Genomic DNA, 18,825 nt, shown 5'->3' with positions numbered 1-18,825 from the left:
TGTCAAAACCTTGGGGTTTCAGATTTAAATGATTAAATTCTGGGAAACACCTGCGTATGCCTGATTGACAAAGCCTGTTCTCAGAGGAACGAGACTGAGTTTCTGTCAGAAACTCTGACTTCATGTTTCAGTTCAAATACGTGCATATCCCTGTGACAACCATCTCACTTCTAGAATTGAGAAGCAAAACTGGACAGACTGTGAGGTATTTGGACTAACTGCTCAGCTATTTCAAAAAACCAACAGAGGGAAAAACGAATTATGCTTGTTTTATTATCATAATGACATTTAAACACAATTCCCAGGTAGGTGGGCAGGTAGATAGAGGGAATGCATGAGGCCTGGCTCTGAGTTTACTCCTGGACAAAGTGGTGCCTTCTCCTTACTCAGTATTTCTTAAGGGATTCCCTCAAGAATGAGGCTTGTGCACACTGTTCCTTTGCCTGGCACCCTGGAGGTTTTGCTGCTCGAAGCACTGCCCCACGCTGATTGGGCCTGGGTGAGGGTGTTGCTTTTTTTCCCTAAAAGTGGAAGGCCATCCTGGAAGGGGAGGCAGGAGAGGAGAACTTGGAGACCTTAGGAGTGGCCGCAGGCAGACCCATTTTAAGAAGAGAGCAGATATGGAACTCATTTCCTCTTGTTTCTAGGTTGGCTTGGTTTGCCTGCGGGAGTGTGTGGACTCCACTTCGGGCACCTTCAAACTGCAGGTTCTCTAGGAGTCTCTCGTAGGTCTCAAACTGTGGGCTTGCTGGATCTCTCCCATGATTTTTATGGAGCGCCTCCAACACGGCTCTTAGGTCCTCCAAGAACAGTATGTGTGTGCAAGTTAAGAGCGCTGTACATTTGCCTGGAATAAAAATAACTTGGCAACCTCATCTTCCCCAGCAGGGTGGTGGTAGCCCATGAGGGTGACTCTGGACTTTCTGCTGACGGTCTCACGGCCTCTGATGGGGCTTTCCTGGGCCCAGGTCCTTCCCACTTGGTCGTCGCCACTGCTTATAGTCCTGGGGGATGGGAGTAATAGAAACACATAAATTGCTGGAATGAATATACACATAAATTAAGAGAAACTGCTTCATGCTTGTGCATGAAGATTGCCCTACATTTAACTGAGAAATTTTTACAATTTTTTACCTTTTGTCTGACAGGAATTTGAATGCTGTATAAATATTGTTTGTACCTATTAATTTTCTGATGTTCACTCACTGTGGTTTTCATGGAGTCTGTACAGCTCAGTGGTTGACTGCCATTGAGCTGGTTCTAGTAGATACCAACCAGTTAGTCCATGTAAAGCACCAAAGGAAAAAAGTACGGTGAATTGCGTGAGTCGTAGGATCCAGTTCATTGGGCTGAAATTGAGAAGCAAAACTGAATGGACTGTGAGTCTTCGAATTAATTGCTCGGCCATTAGAAAAACCAAAGCAGGGGGGAATATGCATTATGCTTGTTTTTATTTCCATCAGGTCATTTAAACTCAATTTTAGTAAAGTAATCCTGTTATTAAAACATTCTCCAAGATGTCCACTTTTGGTGGGAAGGGGATTGTTTTAGATGCTTATGTGGAGTAACAAGCTGAGTGTCCAGGCGGCTGGGGGTGCAGGGCTGAAGCCTGAGCACAGGGGCCTCAGCTCCCTTAGGACTCAGAGCTCCTGACAGCATCCTCCTTCCCTGTCCACGTCACAGTGCTCTCTGCCTGCTTCTCTCCCTCTTCTCTGCTCCTAAGCTTTTTTCTCCTTTCTCTGCTGCCTCCTTTCTTTGTATGTTCTTTTCATCCTTTGCTTTTCTGCCCTCTCCATGCCCTGTGGTTTGGGAACATTCTCAAAAAGTCAAACTAGGGGCGCCTGGGTGGCTCAGTTGGTTAAGCGACTGCCTTCGGCTCAGGTCATGATCCTGGAGTCCCGGGATCGAGTCCCGCATTGGGCTCCCTGCTCGGCAGGGAGTCTGCTTCTCCCTCTGCCCCTCCCCCGTCTCATGAGCTCTCTCTCATTCTCTCTCTCTCAAATAAATAATAAAATCTTTAAAAAAAAAAAAGTCAAACTAACTCTCACATGGAGAAGCAGTTAACCTGTTAGACACAGAGCATATTGGGTTGTTAAAGAGAAAAGAAAAGGAATGCCCAGAAACCAAGTCCCATGAAGGTGATGTGTTAACTGAGGAGGACGGTAGAGTAAGATTGTGTGATCTGGGTCTTCATCTGCCTGGTGGCATGCCTGAGTACTAAGCACAGGCCTGACATGTGATACCAAATACACAAGAAGAACAATAGCTAAGCAGACCAGACTTGGCAGCACAGGATAGATTTGGGGTAATATAAATATTTTATTTACCATTATAATAATGTAATTTATTAAGTCAGATGGAAAATATATGTCTATATTCCACTTTTTAAAATAGATGGCCAGTTTTTAATTTTTTTCTATACATAGCTTTTGATCTTTGAGAATATTTTTATACAGTTGTAATCTAACTTGGTATGAATATTATATTCTGATGTTTTACTTCAGCCTGTATATAAACACGTTCCCTACTATTATGTACAGAATTGGCAATCATTTTTAATGGTTGCATGATATTCCATGGATAGATAATAGGTCACACTTTTTAGCCATTCTTGTGTCGTTACCTACTTGGGTAATTTCCAGCTTTTCCACCATGATCTTAATAATGCTCCAGTGAGTATCACCATGCATGACATTTTCAGTATGTAAATAACCATAAGGTTATGTTAGCTTCCAAAAAGTAGGCTTGCTTCTGTGAAAAGATATTCACATTTGATGTTAACTTGCTTCCCAGAATGATTCATGCTGATTTCTGTTGATGGGAGCTTGGACTGGATTCACTGTGTGCAGGAAGGTCCTTGCGCCCTTATATCATAGTGACCCATGGGATCCCACTCACCCAAATACAGTGTCCCCAACCAGTTTAGGGAAAGGAGTCGGCCCTGCCTTGTGGCTGAGTTGGTTGAGAGGCAGAGCTCATTGAATCTCATTGTTTGTAACTAATCATGAGTGTCTGCTCCCCAACTCCCCTTCCCCCGCCACAAGGGCTTCAGGGGATGCTTTGTTTTCTGGAAAAACACTGAGTGATACTAGCTAAATGCAAACTGCTAAAGGACAGCTTTTCGGAAAAACAGAGAAAACTCTAGAACTTTACAAATCCTGAAACTTGTAGCAGATGACTGGGAAATGATAAAGGATCATTTAGACCCGGTGGCTGTACTCCTGGTTCAAAAGCAATATTGGCTGAAAACGTGAATACATGTACCTCTGGTCAGCAGATGAGTCCAGAAGTTCTGAGGACATTTTGGTCATCGGGCACGTGACAAGATGACATTTAATGAATGGCATTGATTTGGAAATACGTAAAGCAGAATTTTTAATAAGACGTTTGTTCAGCTTATCATTTGGTATTTTCTACAGATCTTTGATGGATTTAACATTAGTTTGTAGCACCATGAGAGGCACGAAGGATCTTCATATTTTCAAATGAAAATAATTTGGATTCTTTGTTAGCAAAGAATTTTAACATACATTTAACAAGGAGATATGAGGGTTTTACTTAAACCCTTTGTCATAAATCCTGCTGCCTAACAGTCTTGGCCTTTGAGAAACCTCTCTAAATGAGAAGTAATCAAAACAAAGCAGTTGGTAAATCTCTTTAAGTTAGGATAATCGCTAACAGTATTAGCATTTCCAAGCCTGATTTTCTTGCAAAAATTAAAGATAGTTTGCTAAACGTTACTCATTTACTGACTCGTACTCATTTCTCTGTCCTTCCACCCTCTTCCCCACCTTAAACTTCTGCACTGTTTAGATACAACAGCCTTGGCAACACCTCTTACCACTCAAGACCTTCTGGATCTGCTGTGCCCGCCACCCCCACGCCATCTCTCTCACCTCCACAGGAGGCCAGGCTGGAAAGGTAGGTTTTATAAGAAGCATGCTGAGCGCTTCACTGTCCTCCAGGGAAGGAAATCAGTTTAAGAGCGACTAAAGGAAAAGTATAAATAAAAAGCATAATCTGAGGTATTTTCCTTTACATAATGTAGTCCAGACGCAAGAATATCTTCTCTTTGACCCTATCTACAAAGTAAATATTATATTAGAGGTGATATTTGTTACTATTGTCTCATCTCCTTACAAACTTTCCATAGAAAGTATAAAAATTTGTTCCCAAATATGTAAATGTGAATGCTTTGATTGACTTGTGAAAAACCAGTCTAGATTTTGTGTAAGGTCTGCATTTTGTCCTATATACATCAGTTTTTACCTTTGAATGATTAATTCCATATAAATCAGGGGGTAGCAGGCCCATTAAGGTCAATACCTTAATGTAATTAATCCAGGACCTACCAGAAGAGAAAAGAATTGCACGGGTCCATGGAAGGAATGTAACTTGGCAAGAGTATTAGACCACTAGAAATTAACTAATTATTACTTCTGGAAACCAGTGATTGCACAAGGATGTGTTTACAAGGAAAAGGTAAGACCTGTAATTTTAGAACAATTAAAAACAGTTACCCTTATATGGCAAGAGTGCTGAGTTAGAGAAGACTGGCCAGGGTTCCAACATACTCACTGGGAAGTTATTTAATCCCTGAGGGTGAAATACCACTTATGCCAACTCTTACCTTAGAGGGTGGTTTTGATGAGCCAATGAAAAGGTACCCATGAAAGCACTGTGTGAACCCCACCATGTGGGTCCAGTGGGAAGTGACAATATGTCATAAGATAGAACATCCAGCGGCTCAAGATTGATCAGAAATCTAGACCGGAGCAATTCAGAGATCATTTGCCTCAAATCACGAATGTAAAACAAACTCAACCTGTATTCCATACTTTGATCATCTTCTGCATATTCTGAAGTGTGTTTTGCTGAGCGTGGCTGGTGATTCGAGGTTTGGCTGGGATGGAGAGCAGGCAAGACCTTACAGCCCCAGGAAGAGGGGCTGTCCAATAGGCTTTATCTCACCACCCATCACATTAATCTCCAAGGGGCATATAAGCTCCATGTTGTCAAAATCTCAGGTTCCACAGCCCAGCATGGCCCTGGGCTTAGTTGGGCTTAGTTAGGTCTTGGCAGTAAGATAATAAGTGGATTACCTTGAAGACCCTGTCCTTCACCCTAGGGTACCTCTTCTTGGGATCAGCTGAGATCACTTCTGGTCCCACAGAGGTCACCAATGAAGAGAATCCTTGTCTTAAGGGATGTGAGATTTGGGGGCCAAAGTCAGGAATATTAGAGTCTTACTGATAGTACATCTCACATCTTGTACCTGCTAGGTGGACAGCAACTTGGGGACAAGAAGCAGGTGCCATTCATTGCTGTGTGCCCCGTAGTACCTGGGGCCTGGCTTTGGCAGCACTGGCAGTGAACACTAGTTGAAGGATCAGGTGAATTACCCACTTATTGGTTATTACCCACACCCGCAGTGTGGAGGTCCCTGAAGGTGACAAGTTATAAGGATGGGAAGTTTGCAGGTTTCCAAAGCCCTGGGCTTTGTGGGAAATTGCACCTAGGTCCTAAAGAGGAAGTCCCAGCCTCTGCCTCCTCCTCATCCCCTGGAAGCCCAGTTCCAGGTTTGAGCTGTGGAGCCCTCTGGAAAGACTTCTGCTCTTGTCTCCTTCCCTGCTCCATCTGGCTGAGTGTCTCTTGGGGCCTGGGGTGGGGTGGGGATGAGGATTAAAAGAGGAAGGGTGGGACTGGATCCCAGGGTGTCTGGGGAGGAGGCTAGTCTTCATCCTGAGACCTCAGGAGCTGCTAGGGTTTTGAAGCAGCTGGTGAGGTGCTCTAACCCATCCATAAATGGAGTCAGTGGGTTGAGGCCACGGGGACAGGGGCTGCCAGAAGCTGCATCTGAGTCCAAGAGAGTTGACCATGCCCAGGAAGGGCAGTGGCCGTGGGGCTTGAGAGGAGCAATGGGTTTGGGCAGACTTGGAGGAGGGTGGGAGCAGAGGTAGCAGAATGAGTGAGGGTTCAGGCTTGCTTGAACATGAGGGTGTTAGAAACTAGGAACTGAGACAGAAGTTACTGGAAGAAAAGCAAATCGAAGGTGGAGATGTTCAGCCTGGGGCATGCAAGGCATGAGGAGTCTGTATGACACCCAGAGAGACATTGGGGGGCCACAGGGAGGTGGACTCAGTGGTCCTTGGCTTGAAGAAGGTACTGGCATGAAATCCCTCCCGGCAGCCTGCTGAGACCTGGTGACTAGAGAAACCAGTAACGGAGGCCTTTCCTCTCCTAGGTGGTCTGTTCTCTCTTACAGCGTTCTCTGCCACAGAAAGTTCTTTACCTGCACCATCTACTGTATCCACTAGCAAGTAAAGCTTCAGATGGTTTATTACTTCCTTTACATTTGCATGTTGTTGTTTTTTCTCAACGATCACTGTCTATGGCTTTGCAAAACCATATGATGAATCATTTGAAACATCAGATGTGCTGTTTCATTAAGACCAGCAAGGCCCCAGGCCTGGCCGTGCCACCATGTTTTACTCTTACTTTGCTGGCTTATATCGGTGACTGTAAAAAAAGGAAAATAAGGAGGACCCCCAGCTCCAACTCATATTTGTATACCATCACCCAAATGTACAATGTCAGTTGTATGTATTATATAGCTTAATGCAGCTTAATTTTTTTCTTTTTCATTTTTGACTACTGGATTATTTGGATGTCACTCATAATCTGTTTTCACATGTATGACCATTTCCTGCCCTATTAAGGTATATGATTGTTTTTACTGAGGTATATACTTTAGTAGAATTTGTAAGGTTATTGAAATGTTTTATATACCCATAATTATTGAAACCAAAGCGAAAAACTCAGGAAAAATGTTGAAGTATTATGAACAATAGTTGGATTTTTGCAGTGAGAAACCACATCTTCTGTTAACACACTCCTGACGAATAAACAGCTTGTCAGGGTCCTGTGCAGTACTGGAAAGATCTAGAACTCTATTCCCTTGATTTGGAAATAAGACTCCTTTCCCTGAAGTTCTAGGAGAATCAGGCCAACTAAAACACCCCTTCAGGCAGGTCGGGCCACTTACAACGGGCCCAAATACCACCAGGCATCATTGTGAGCTTAGAGTTTTCCGTATTTTTCCCAAGCATACTAGTATATTGGACATTAATCAAATTTGGAATGATAAATTGACCTAGAAAGGAAGAACTGAAGAAACAATATACCGAATTAAGTCAAGGCAAGGGTATTAAAATGAATCCATCTCCACATCTCCTATTATAGCTTCATTTATAGGACTCTCTTTCAGAAACAGTGTAACATTAATTTACATGAAATTGGAAGTTGAGTTGTGCCAAAACAAAAGAAAATAAGAAAACCAGAACTATTTGCGAAGGCCCTCAGGGATACAAGATGCAACTGTTTAAGGAAAGCAGACTTTCTAAATGCTTCAATTTTGAAAATGTGCTTTTTGAATGGAAACGTTCTAAATATTTTTAGAAGAAAAAATTGCAAGAATATTTGAACAATTCATGTTGAGTATTCAAATGAGACAAACAAGCAAACAATAATTATGCCACAGCAAATGTGTCTGGGAAGGTGGGAAGGGCAGAGCGCATTCTCTTTCCATCCCTGCAGTGACATCTCCATCTTGTGGGCCTTTTCAGAAATGGCGGCCATGTGCTTGTTTGGTGTGGTGACTGCAGTTACTGGGTGATTGTGAGGGGGTTGGAAGTCTAGTGCCTGTGGCTGAAGGTACTTTGAGGCCATCAGTCTTGGCGCTGGGCCTGGGGAGTACGCTGATGATGAGGCCCAGCTTATACCATGAAAGGGGGCATTAGGTGAACACACTGAATGCTCAGTGGGAGCGCACTGGAAGAACCCCAGGCCTAGATCTCAGGGGGCCAGGGGGGACTTCTTTGAACACTCATTGAGCTGAAACCTGAAGGATCAGAATGTGCCTTAAGCAATGATTGTGTTCTCTCTTCCAGTTACAACAGTACCATTGGTTACTAGAAATGACAATCACCTGCCTGTTTTATAGATTCCTATCAAGAGCCTTTAGAAAAGTTTGGGAATTGTCTGCCCCATATAGTTGTCCCAGCAGAGTTTTTCCTAATTCCTGGACAACAGTAAACCCATATATAAGTAGTGGCACCTCCACTGAGAGTAATAATGGATAATAAGGGATGAGTAAAGGATGCAACTTAAAATTTTAGTTTTATATGGGCTTTACGTGTACACCACATAGCATTTAAAAGGTGTAAAGGGCTGTTCAGTGAAAGTGAAGCCCTCTCCCCAGAAGCAACTACTCCTGGCAGTTTCTTTTTTCTTTTTTTAAAGATTTTATTATTTATTTATTTATTTGAGAGAGAGAGAATGAGAGACAGAGAGCACGAGAGGGAAGAGGGCAGAGGGAGAAGCAGATCCCCTGCTCAGCAGGGAGCCCGATGCGGGACTCGATCCCGGGACTCCAGGATCATGACCTGAGCCGAACGCAGTCGCTTAACCAACTGAGCCACCCAGGCGCCCTCTCCTGGCAGTTTCTTAGCTCTGCTTCCAGAGATGTGCTCGCTTCAGCAGCACATATGTTATGCTTCCAGAGATATTTGATGTTCACAGAAGCGTAGACATGTTTAATAATCTTTACACAAAGAGTAATACACTATACAAACTGTTCTGCATTCTGCTTTTTCACTTAAAAAAATGTACCACAGTACTTAAAATTGTTGCATTCTTTTTGATGGCTGCATCCTACTTTTTTCTCTTCATATACCCAATTCCATATTGATGGGCCCCAGTGTTTTGCTGTGACCAGTGACACTGCAGTATAATTCATACCCATGTGTCATGTTGCATATGTGTGCTTATCCATAGGGTAAGTTCCTAGAAATAGATTTGGTAAGTCAGTTGATGCATTTTAAATTTTGTCAAATTGCTCTTCATGAAGATTGGACCCGTTTTGATTGTCAACCATAGTGTGTGACAGAGCTTGTTTGCCCATCCCCCTGCAAAAGGACCATTCGACTTCTCAACCTTTGCTTACCTGGTAGTGAAGAGTTATAGGTCAGTAAAAATTTAAATTTGTGCTTCTCTTACCATGAATGTGTTTGAGTGTGTTTTCATATGTCCACAAGCCTTTAATATTTCCTTTTCTGGGAATGTTTGGTTCATGGTCACTGAGTTCTTACCCAAGTGTAGGGGTTATTTATAGACTGTGATAAGAACAGCAATTATTTTCCTCAATCATTGGTCTTTTTACTTCATTTCTGGTGTTTTTGCCATGCAGAAAAATTTAAATTTTATGAGTTAAATGTATTAATCTTTTTTGTCTTCTGATTTTGTGTTCCTCATGAGGCAAACCTTTTTTCCCATGCTTGCTTCCAGAATTTCGAGCTACAATTTTCACATTGAAATATTTTATCTATCTGGAAGTTATTTTGGCACATAGCATGAGGCAGAGATCCACCTTAAATGTTTTCACTTGTTTGCATACCATTTATTGAATAATCCATCATTTCCCTACCAATTTGTCATACACCGACAGGAATACAGATTCAAGCATGGGTCTGTGTTCAAATTGTTCCCTTAGGAGTATCTCCCATCTCCTGCCTTCTCTGAGGCTGTCAGGAGCTCTCCTTCCTCCCAGTTCTTGTCTTTACCATTCAGTCAGTTGTCTTTGGACTAGGACTGTATCATGGGCTACCTTGAAATGGTCCCATTATTTTTGTCATCTGCTATTGTGCAGTTTTTTTTTTATGGTAATTGACATATGGAATAGAGAATGAGGGGTATTTGGGGAGCCTGGGACAGAGCAGTGAGGACTAGGAGAATGGGAGCCGGCTGTGTTGAGCAGTGACTTCTCTCAAGTTAAGCTCCCCCTTGTGGGATCGCACTTCCTGTGACCCCCTTCAACACCTGTCTCCACCATTGGTGTGGCAACTTCTTCCTCAGAATGAAGATGTCTGTTTCCATGCATTTCCTGCCTGTTTTCAGGTACTTTAGCTCTTGTATTTATTACCTGCCTGGTAGGCCTTTTGACTGTTGCCCTGAGTGTAACTTGCTGATACCTGTCTTCCTCATCCTGATTTCCTCCTCCCCGTGGGCTTTCTGTTCGGCATGGATCTGCATGCTTGTGTCCTCTTGTTCTGGTCAGCTTTGGCTTTTATCGTTTCTTGCCTTCACTAGTACCTACATGTGCCTTGAGGTTTTATTTGTTTGGTCTCCAAACCACCGCCTTCTCCAAATATACGATTCATGTGTTTTTCTGTATCTCAAATACTTGCTGGCTATGTTCCATCACTTGATCTATATGGTACTTTGTTAAAAAATGTGTTAGTGGAGTCAAGAGCCCCACTGTCCATTGGGGCTTTAGTTAAAGGTTTTTTTTTTTCTTTAATTTTAAATTTAAATTGGTCAAAGTAGAATTTTTTAAAAGATTTTATTTATTTGTCAGAAAGAGAGAACATAACCAGGGGGAGCTGCAGGCAGAGGGGGAAGCAGGCTCCCTGCTGAGCAGGGAGCCTGATGCAGGGCTCCATCCCAGGACCGTGGGATCATGACCTGAGCCCAAGGCAGACACTTAAGCAACCGAGCCACCCAGGCGCCCCATCAAAGTAGATTTTAAAAAAAATAAACCTTGAACATCACTGAGAAAATCCTGAATAGCATATAAAATAAGATAAAAGGCATTGCCTTATTATATGATCACAATTAATGGCACCCAGTCTATAATTGCCAGTAGGAAATAAAAGGTACCAATGTAGACTGAGTCCCTACCAGTCAAAGAAGTTGTGTTCTCCTTTTACCATGTAGACTCCCTTCTCGCCTGCCGCTAATTCCTGATCCCAGTCTTGTTACACTGAGTTCCTGTAAGGCTCAGTGTGGTCCTGATTAATTGACTGTGTTACACCCAAAGCTCAGGAGGGGAGAAACGCCGGTGTGTTGGCTGAGTGAGTTTGCGGTAGGTCTGGCTCCCTGATGCTGGCTTCATGCGGTGACTCCAGGTGTTGGGGCACCATCAGCCTTCTGTCCTGCAGGAGGACTCTGAATCCTAAATAGACTCTAGAGACTCTTTCTCCCTCGTGTGTTTTGGAGCCAACTCCTCACCATTCCTACTACCAGAGATTTAGTTCAAGATCTGTGTCATGCCTGGACTAGCTATTGAGTGATCAATGTCCTTCTGAAACATAGATCTGAGCAGGTGACTTTTCCTGCTTAGAAACCTCGAATGACTCCCACTGCCTATCAGTGAAGCCCAGCTTGATTAACATCACCAATAGGATCTCTCACATTTGGGTCCTGCATGCACCTCCCAGCTTTATCAGCCATCATGCCCCCCATCCTCACTGTACTTTAACCCCATGGAGATGCCATGAGCATACCAGGCTCCCCTGAGGCCCCTTCCTTCAAATTTGCTCTGTTCTTTGACTAGCCTCTCCTTTATTCATTCACTTGATTCCTTCTTGGCCTCTAAAAGCCATGTAGATGACATCTGTCCTATAAAACTCCTCTGACTTCCTCAGACAGAATGAATTGTAACGTCTTTGTGGATTCACATACCTCTATTTCAGCTCTCGGCCCTTTGAATCATTATGTGTTTACCCTTTTGTTTCTAAAATGGGGTTCACAAATCTGCAGTGGTCTGTGGTAGTGGACTTGGGTCCCACAAAGCCATGGGATCAAGATGGTTAACTTTTCTAGACTGGCCATTTTATTGTAAGATTTGGGGAAAATCATTGAGACAAGCAGGACGATGCTCTATATGATCCATGTTCACATGACTTCTAAAGAGACCGTTTTTCTTTTTGCAAGGCAAAAAGCACTCTGTGCTGATCTCGCGTTCCTTGCCTTCTCCTGTAGGACAAGTGCTTCTTCTTCGCTGCTGTTGGGCAGAGCCATTTCTGTGTCTCCCACATGAGAGTCCCCAGCCTCCTGTTCGCTGCCCTGCCCCAAACCTCTTTGTCAAATAAACAGGTGCACAGATGCCTGGCCAGGTTTAACCTCACAGAATCCTGTTTTCTTCCTTTGAAAAGTGGGATTAGAATAGATTTTTTTAAATTACACAGTTCTCTCATCCTTGTTTCTATAAGAGGTAAATATAGCAACCTTCAAGGGACGTATCGTAATTCTGTTGGGAAGTGAGAACAGTGTGTATAACACTTAGAGTTAGGTGAGATCTCTAACAAGGAAATGCAAATACCACTCGTCAGAGAAATGCAGATGGAACAGCTATGCACAGAGCAGCAGACAGTTACCCTGTGCTGTGCACTGAGCCCCTATGCCATTCCCCTTCTGTGCACCTGCTCCTAGTGTGTCAGCCCCTGATGACCTGGTTTCTGGTTATCATTGGCCACCGTGGTTTTGCACTAGCATTGTACAAAGATTACAGAGTGAAAAAGGGTAAGAATGAGGGAGAGACTGCTCACTCTGAAAATGTCCTCCTGGGTCCCTTGTCCCATTTCCCCCCACTGCGTCCCACAAAGCCCAGCCATAAGTAAATAAGCTTTACTATTAGAATGGGAGAGGCTGAGTTTCTTCCTGGGTTGATTTGAGAAAGAGTATGTGTGTGTAGACAGATAGCAAGATATATAGACAGAACCTCCCCCCCGCCCTTCTCACTCTCTAATCTTTGTACGGTCCCAGTGCAAAACCAAGGTAGCCAGTGACAACCGGAAACCTAGCCATTGGGGGCTGCACGTGCTCATACACATGTATAATGACCCCTCTGTTTCATTCAGTAAATATTTTTTATTCAGTGCTCATGATGTGCCCCCCTATGCCGGCATGGGAATCCAGCATGGATTTCCTCAGACCCTGCTCCTGGCTTCATTGGGCTCACACTCTAGTGGCAGAAACAGATGATAAGCAAACCATCAGCAAATAGAGTTTCCATTGCAGTAAATTTTGTGAAGAAAATGAAATTTCATAGAAGAGCTTAGAGGCCATCAAAGTGGAAAGCCTAGCATAGGTTTTGGTCTTCGTGAGGGACACCTCTAGTAAGAGGTCTGGGAAACTGAGTCACCAATGTAAGACCTGCTGCATTTTATCCCTAGGTTTGCCAGCTCTCATGATGAGACAAGCAAGCCCATTTAAATGAAGAAAATTAAAAAAAAAAAAAGAGTCCACATCTGTCTTCAGAACAGATCCTGAGCTGGAGAACTATGTTTGGAAGAGATTTGGTGTTTAGAGAAGGGGTAGGCATACATGGGAGGTATCAGTTGGCCTGGAGAGGAGAAGAAGATAGAAGACGGGGAGGATGGACCTCTGGGCCAGCAAGGCCAGGAAGCCATGATGCAGGAGGTTCTAGTGGCAATCCATGTTTTGGAAGCTGCAAGAAGAGTTTAATTATGAAGCCACATTGGGTTGGTCCTGGAGCTGTGACAGGAAGACTGGCCTCCCAGCTGGCAGACTCATTTGATCTTGGACAGGAGGGTGGAAAGTAAGAACGAACTGACCAGAACTGCTATGAGCCTGGGGTCAGGGCCTGCAGAAGGGGCCAGAAGACAGGTCGAAGCATGACACCAGCTAGGCCTGGAGGAACGGCCTCATGCCGTGCCCGTGATGAGCGTAGTCACGTGAGGCTGCACATGGGGCCAGTCTCCATGGCATGCTGCCCGAGCTCTGCTCTTCCCCCTGTGTCTGGGAAGCTCAGACCTGTGCGGAAGCAGCATGGGACAGGCTGGAGAAGGGAAAGCAAAAGGAAGCCTTAAACCCACGTCCCAGTCTTTGATAGCAGAGGTCTCCAGGATTGTAGCAGTGATGATGGAGAAAGGTTGCCTGTTTCTTAGGGCTGCCTCTGGGGTTTGGTCATTTCATCTTGAGAGCTGAGATGTAGCCCCAAAGTGTGAAAGAAGACTCAGACATTTCCTCACTTCAGGGCAAGCAGACGCCTTTTATAGCTAGGCATCACCCGGAGTTCTCTCTTCTCCTGTGATCCTTAGATCGGGTGACCCCCAACTTCACAGCCAGGCTGTGAGGACAGCCTCACTGTTGTGCATTGTCAAATTGCCATTTTATTACTATTCTTTGATCTCTATATCTTCATATTAAATTATCTACTGTGAATTAAGTGATCATTTCAAACACCAGATAATTTGTAACCTTAGTTTGACTTCTGTGACCGTATCACCAGAGATCATTTTTTTTAATAAAAAATGTTGAAGATCTGCTGCTTTTACAAATAAGACTTTTACTTAACTCCAATTTACCAAAAGGAGTGTGTGTGTTTAAATAGCTTATGCAGTATAATTGACATAAAAAAGTGGAGCAGAAGGGTCGACACACGTATGTGCGGGTTTAACAGTGCCGGCGGATCTCCGTCAGCCCAGACGCTGTCTCATGCCCTTCTGTGCTTAGAGCTGCCGCTCCCCATCCCAAGCAACCAGGGTCTGCTTTCTGTCATTATAGATTAGTTTACATTTTTTAGAGTTTTACATAAACGTAATCACACTGTGTGGACTCTTAGGGGTTGACGTCTTTCAATTAACATAACCGTTTTAAAATCCAGTCATTGTGTTGTACGTTTAAAGACTTCATTCTTTTTTATTGCTGACTAGTACTCCGTTGTAGAAATAGACCACAGTTTATCTGTGGACCCGTCGATGGACATTTGAGTTGTTTCCAAACTGTGGCTATGAGCATTTGTTTGCAAGTCTTGGTATGGGAATGTGCTTTAATTTCTCTTGGTGAAATACCTAGAAATGAAATAGCTGAGTCATATGGTAGGTGTATGTTTAGCTTTTTAAGAAATTGCCAAGCTGTCTTCCAAAATGGTTGTACACCGGAGTACTGCTGGCCTCATAAAATGAGATGAAATGTATTCCTTCCTCTTGAACTTTCTCTAAGACCTTGGTCAACACTGGGGCTCTGGCCTAACGGACTTATTTACATGCCCAGCTCTGCTATATCCCAAATGGGACTCCTCTGGCCTCCGTTTCCTCATCTATAAAGGGGAGAATAATGGAACTTCATGCAAGAAGTCGTAGGGTTTAAAGAATCATTTCACATAAAATAATTGCCACCCGGTATTATTGTCTCCATAAATGGTAACTCTTATTCTCAACCACATTTCAGTGAAATGGAGTTCCTGTTTCAGACATCCTGGCGAGGGAGGCTTTAACCAGATGGGTTGTCTGGGGCAGCCCCTGGGGCCTGGTATGGCCAAGATTAAATATTGCAATTCCTCTCCCTCAGAGTATATCATCCGCTCCGTTGCAAAATCTCTGGCTCTGCTCCACCTGCGTTCTTAGGTGGCTTCACTCGGTTGCAGTTGCCTCGGGTGTAACTGACGTGACTTCAGCTTTCCAGCTGTGTTCTGGGGTGGCTCGCCGTCCCGGTGACTCACCCGGCTGGAAGTCGCAGCAGGAAGTTTTGGATCAAATCCCCAGCCCACTCCTGCCTCTCAGCCTGGGAACTGCCAGGGTCCTATTCCAGATCTAGCCTTGGGGATGGCAGCTTAGCTTTCCCACCACATTTAGAGATTTTAGGCTCCCCACATAAACTGAGATGTGTCATGTACCCGTTATGGCCCAGATGCTGTGCTAAGCAAACGCCTACCTCAACTCTCATGTTAACCTTACGGTGCTTCATGAGTTGCTAGTAGTATTTTTTTTTTTTAAGATTTTATTTATTTATTTGACAGAGAGAGACACAGCGAGAGAGGGAACACCGCAGGGGGAGTGGGAGAGGGAGAAGCAGGCTTCCCGCTGAGTAGGGAGCCTGATGCAGGGCTCGATCCCAGGACCCTGGGATCACGACCTGAGCCGAAGGCAGACGCTTAACGACTGAGCCACCCAGGTGCCCCGAGTTGCTAGTAGTATTACTACCGTTTTACAAACAAGTAAACTAGACTCACAGGTGTTCAATGATGGGCCATGCTCAGGTTTTCTCTAAGCCTTGTGCTCATTCCTTTTTTTTTTTTTTACATCAAAATCAATATAATTTTTTACATGAATTAACTCAAATATCTAAGAGGTTAACCTTACTCTTTCAAGAAGAAAATCAAATGACATAGTTTTAGTGTTACCTATATTCTTTCCAGCTTTCAATGAGTGCTAATGACAAGTACCATTTAAGTCAGTTTCTTATTTGAGTATGAAGTGTTTATAAGTTGCTATAAATTAAGATTTTTTAAGTTTCATATCAAATGAGTTGTAGATCTGCTTAAAGTATGACTTCTTCTTTCAAAGAAGGAAGGCAAGCTGACAAGGGAGGGAGATGGGATACCTGCTAATGATGATGTGCTAGACAGACGACTCATCACATGCTTGTCATTGCTGGAAGGACTTCTTCCCTCCACTGATGTGCTCATTCCTTTTTGCCATAGCTGGCCCTCAGACCAGCCAAGATTAAACATCGCAGCAACTTCCAATCACTGTAGGTATTCTTCCTGGAAAACTTAATATGAAAGATAAAAATCTGTTAAAGATGCCTTTATAAGGAGAAGAACTTACCATGCTAGCTTGAATTTTGGCATTTGGGTGTTCATTTATCTGTTTTGTTTTGTTTTTTTTTTAAGGATGATCTGGGATATTCCCCTTTGTCTGGTTTGAATGCATTCCAGCATTGATGTTATAGGTTGAGCCCACTTCCAGAAACAGGATTTATAGGACCACAGTTTATGTTCTCACATGTTGGGCTTATCCAGGAGACCTAGGGAGGTCTTTATTAATTTATTAATACTATGTTTATAGTCTTTTGTTTCCAGTATGACTGAAGTGGCTTATATGCATCTAGGACAGAAAAGCTCATTGCGGGGAGGAGGGGTCTTTTAATTCTCCCTTCCTGCTACAGGGATCTGTCTTAGGGTGCTCAAGAGAATGGATCTTGAGTTGTTCAAGGCATTTTGTTTCATTTCCAGAAAAGAGGAACCATTCTGCTTTGCTTTGAGTTAACAGCTCATGTTTCGGTTCTTTCCAAACTGAACTTATTAAGGAAGGAGACTTCACGTATTATTAATGCTGCCTGACAAAGCATTTGCTGTGTTCTGACCAGAGTCAATATGAGAGCTTCTTACAAGGTCCAAGTGGGCAGGAGCACAATCTGCAGGAAGGAATGGCCTACCCATTTGACTAAACTGGACCCTCCTCAACTTTCTCAAGTTCTACTACTACTTCAATTTTATACAGGCTCTAATGTTCATAGTTTATATAAGGAAATGATGTTATGTACCATATAGAGAAGCTTCACTGTGGCCTTCATTAGCATAGCCATTAATGGCCCATCAGTAAGTTATGTATTAAGTTTTTCCTAAAGTAAGCAGAAACGTTTAGAAGAACAAACTAAAGTCAGAAGTGTAAGGCAAGTGGCAAGGTCCTTATCTTGCTCTTCACCCAAGAGCACAGACCACCAAGTTGGCTCCTGTCTCTTACCTCTGAAAAGAGATCTCAGAAGGTAAAGCTGCTAGGGCTTAAAGAGACTAACCACACAGGGCAGGCTGGGAAGCTGTGCTGGATTCAAATCCCCCATATAGGGGAGAAACAGTCCCTCAAATAATTCTCCTGCGTAGAGTACCTTATTTTTTGTTTTAAAATTCTGGAACTAGGGGCGCCTGGGTGGCTCTTTCAAGTAAGCATGTGCCTTCGGCTCAGGTCATGATCCCAGGGTTCTGGGATGGAGCCCCACACTGGGCTACTTGCTCAGCAGGGAACCTGCTTCTTCCTCTCCCCCACTTGTGCTCTCTCGCTCACTCGCTCTTAAGTAAATAAGTAAAATCTTACAGATAAAATTCTGGAACTAGACTTAACTTTTGATGTTCAGCTAGCTTGGAGCTTCAAAGATATTTGATATTAAAAGAGAAGTACTTTTGATTCTTAAAGAGCAAAAGACTGACTTCAAAAAACATATTCCAGGCTTACAGAAGATTTTAGATAATGACAGAAAGTTATAGAGAGCTATAAAGAACATTGTATATAAAATTGAAGCCCTGTCCCTTTGATTTTTTTCTTCCCCAGTGATGACCACCTGAAATTGGTTTTATCATTTCCATACATGTTACTATATTTTTGCTAAATATAAACATATCCCTAAATAGTGTATGATTTTGCCTTGCATATATTTAAACTTCACAGAAATAATAGCATACTATTCATATTCTTCAAACTACTTTTCATTGTAAATAAATTGTGCTTTTGAGAATCACCCATGTTAGTCCATTTCACTCTATTCGTTTTTCACAGGTATAAGGTATTTCTTTGTAAAAATATACTATATTTTTGTTTTTCTCTATAGATATTTCTAATCATTAAACATTAACAGTACAAAACAGTGTAACACGTAGTATTCTTGTATGTATTGGCCATCTTTAGCATGCAAAAGTTGCTCTCTAGTATAAATCTGAAAGTGGAATTGCTGGGTGGTAGGATGTGCACATCTTCAAATGTATTAAGTGCTTCTCCAAAATGATTATATCAACTTAGACTCCCAGAAGCAACGTAAGAGAGTTCTTGTCTTGTTCTGTACCAGTGCTTCAGGTCATTAGGCATTAGTTTTTGTCAATCTGCAATCTGAGACCTCTGAAACAATACATCACTATGGGTTTAATTTGCATTCGTTTTCCCTCATTTCTAGTGCAGCATTTGTATATTTATTGGCCATTTAATTTTCTTCTTCAGCAAAATGTCCGTTATCTTTTGCTCATTTTTCCACTGAGTGGTTTCTTTTTTTCTAATGTGGAGTGGTTCTTTTTGTTGTACATATACTAATCCTTTGTGGTTTATCTGTGTTACAAGTAGCTCTTCCTAGGTGGTGGCTTCTCTTTGTTCTTAAATAAATGCATACAAATTTTAAATGTTAATGTATCAAGTTTTTCCTGTTTAATTGCCCTCTTTGGTTTCTGGTATAAAAGTTCTTTCCTGAGACCTAAAC

The 18,825-nt window shown here is 42.9% G+C and overlaps 1 protein-coding gene across 1 annotated transcript in view; it reads left to right on the top strand.

The window, feature by feature from the left end:
• The window catches only part of FHOD3 (formin homology 2 domain containing 3), a 415,022-nt gene that overhangs the window by 304,844 nt on the left and 91,353 nt on the right, over positions 1–18,825 (top strand). Inside the window, exon 15 of the mRNA XM_081802533.1 lies at positions 3,814–3,921. Within this exon, the coding sequence (XP_081658659.1) occupies positions 3,814–3,921 (108 nt within the window). The remainder of the gene's footprint in view (positions 1–3,813; positions 3,922–18,825) is intronic.

The sequence above is a fragment of the Leptonychotes weddellii genome, chromosome 13 (genome assembly GCF_054177405.1).
Source record: "Leptonychotes weddellii isolate Sample4059 chromosome 13, ASM5417740v2, whole genome shotgun sequence".
Taxonomy (NCBI): domain Eukaryota; kingdom Metazoa; phylum Chordata; class Mammalia; order Carnivora; family Phocidae; genus Leptonychotes; species Leptonychotes weddellii.
This window is presented reverse-complemented; position numbering and strand designations above follow the sequence as displayed.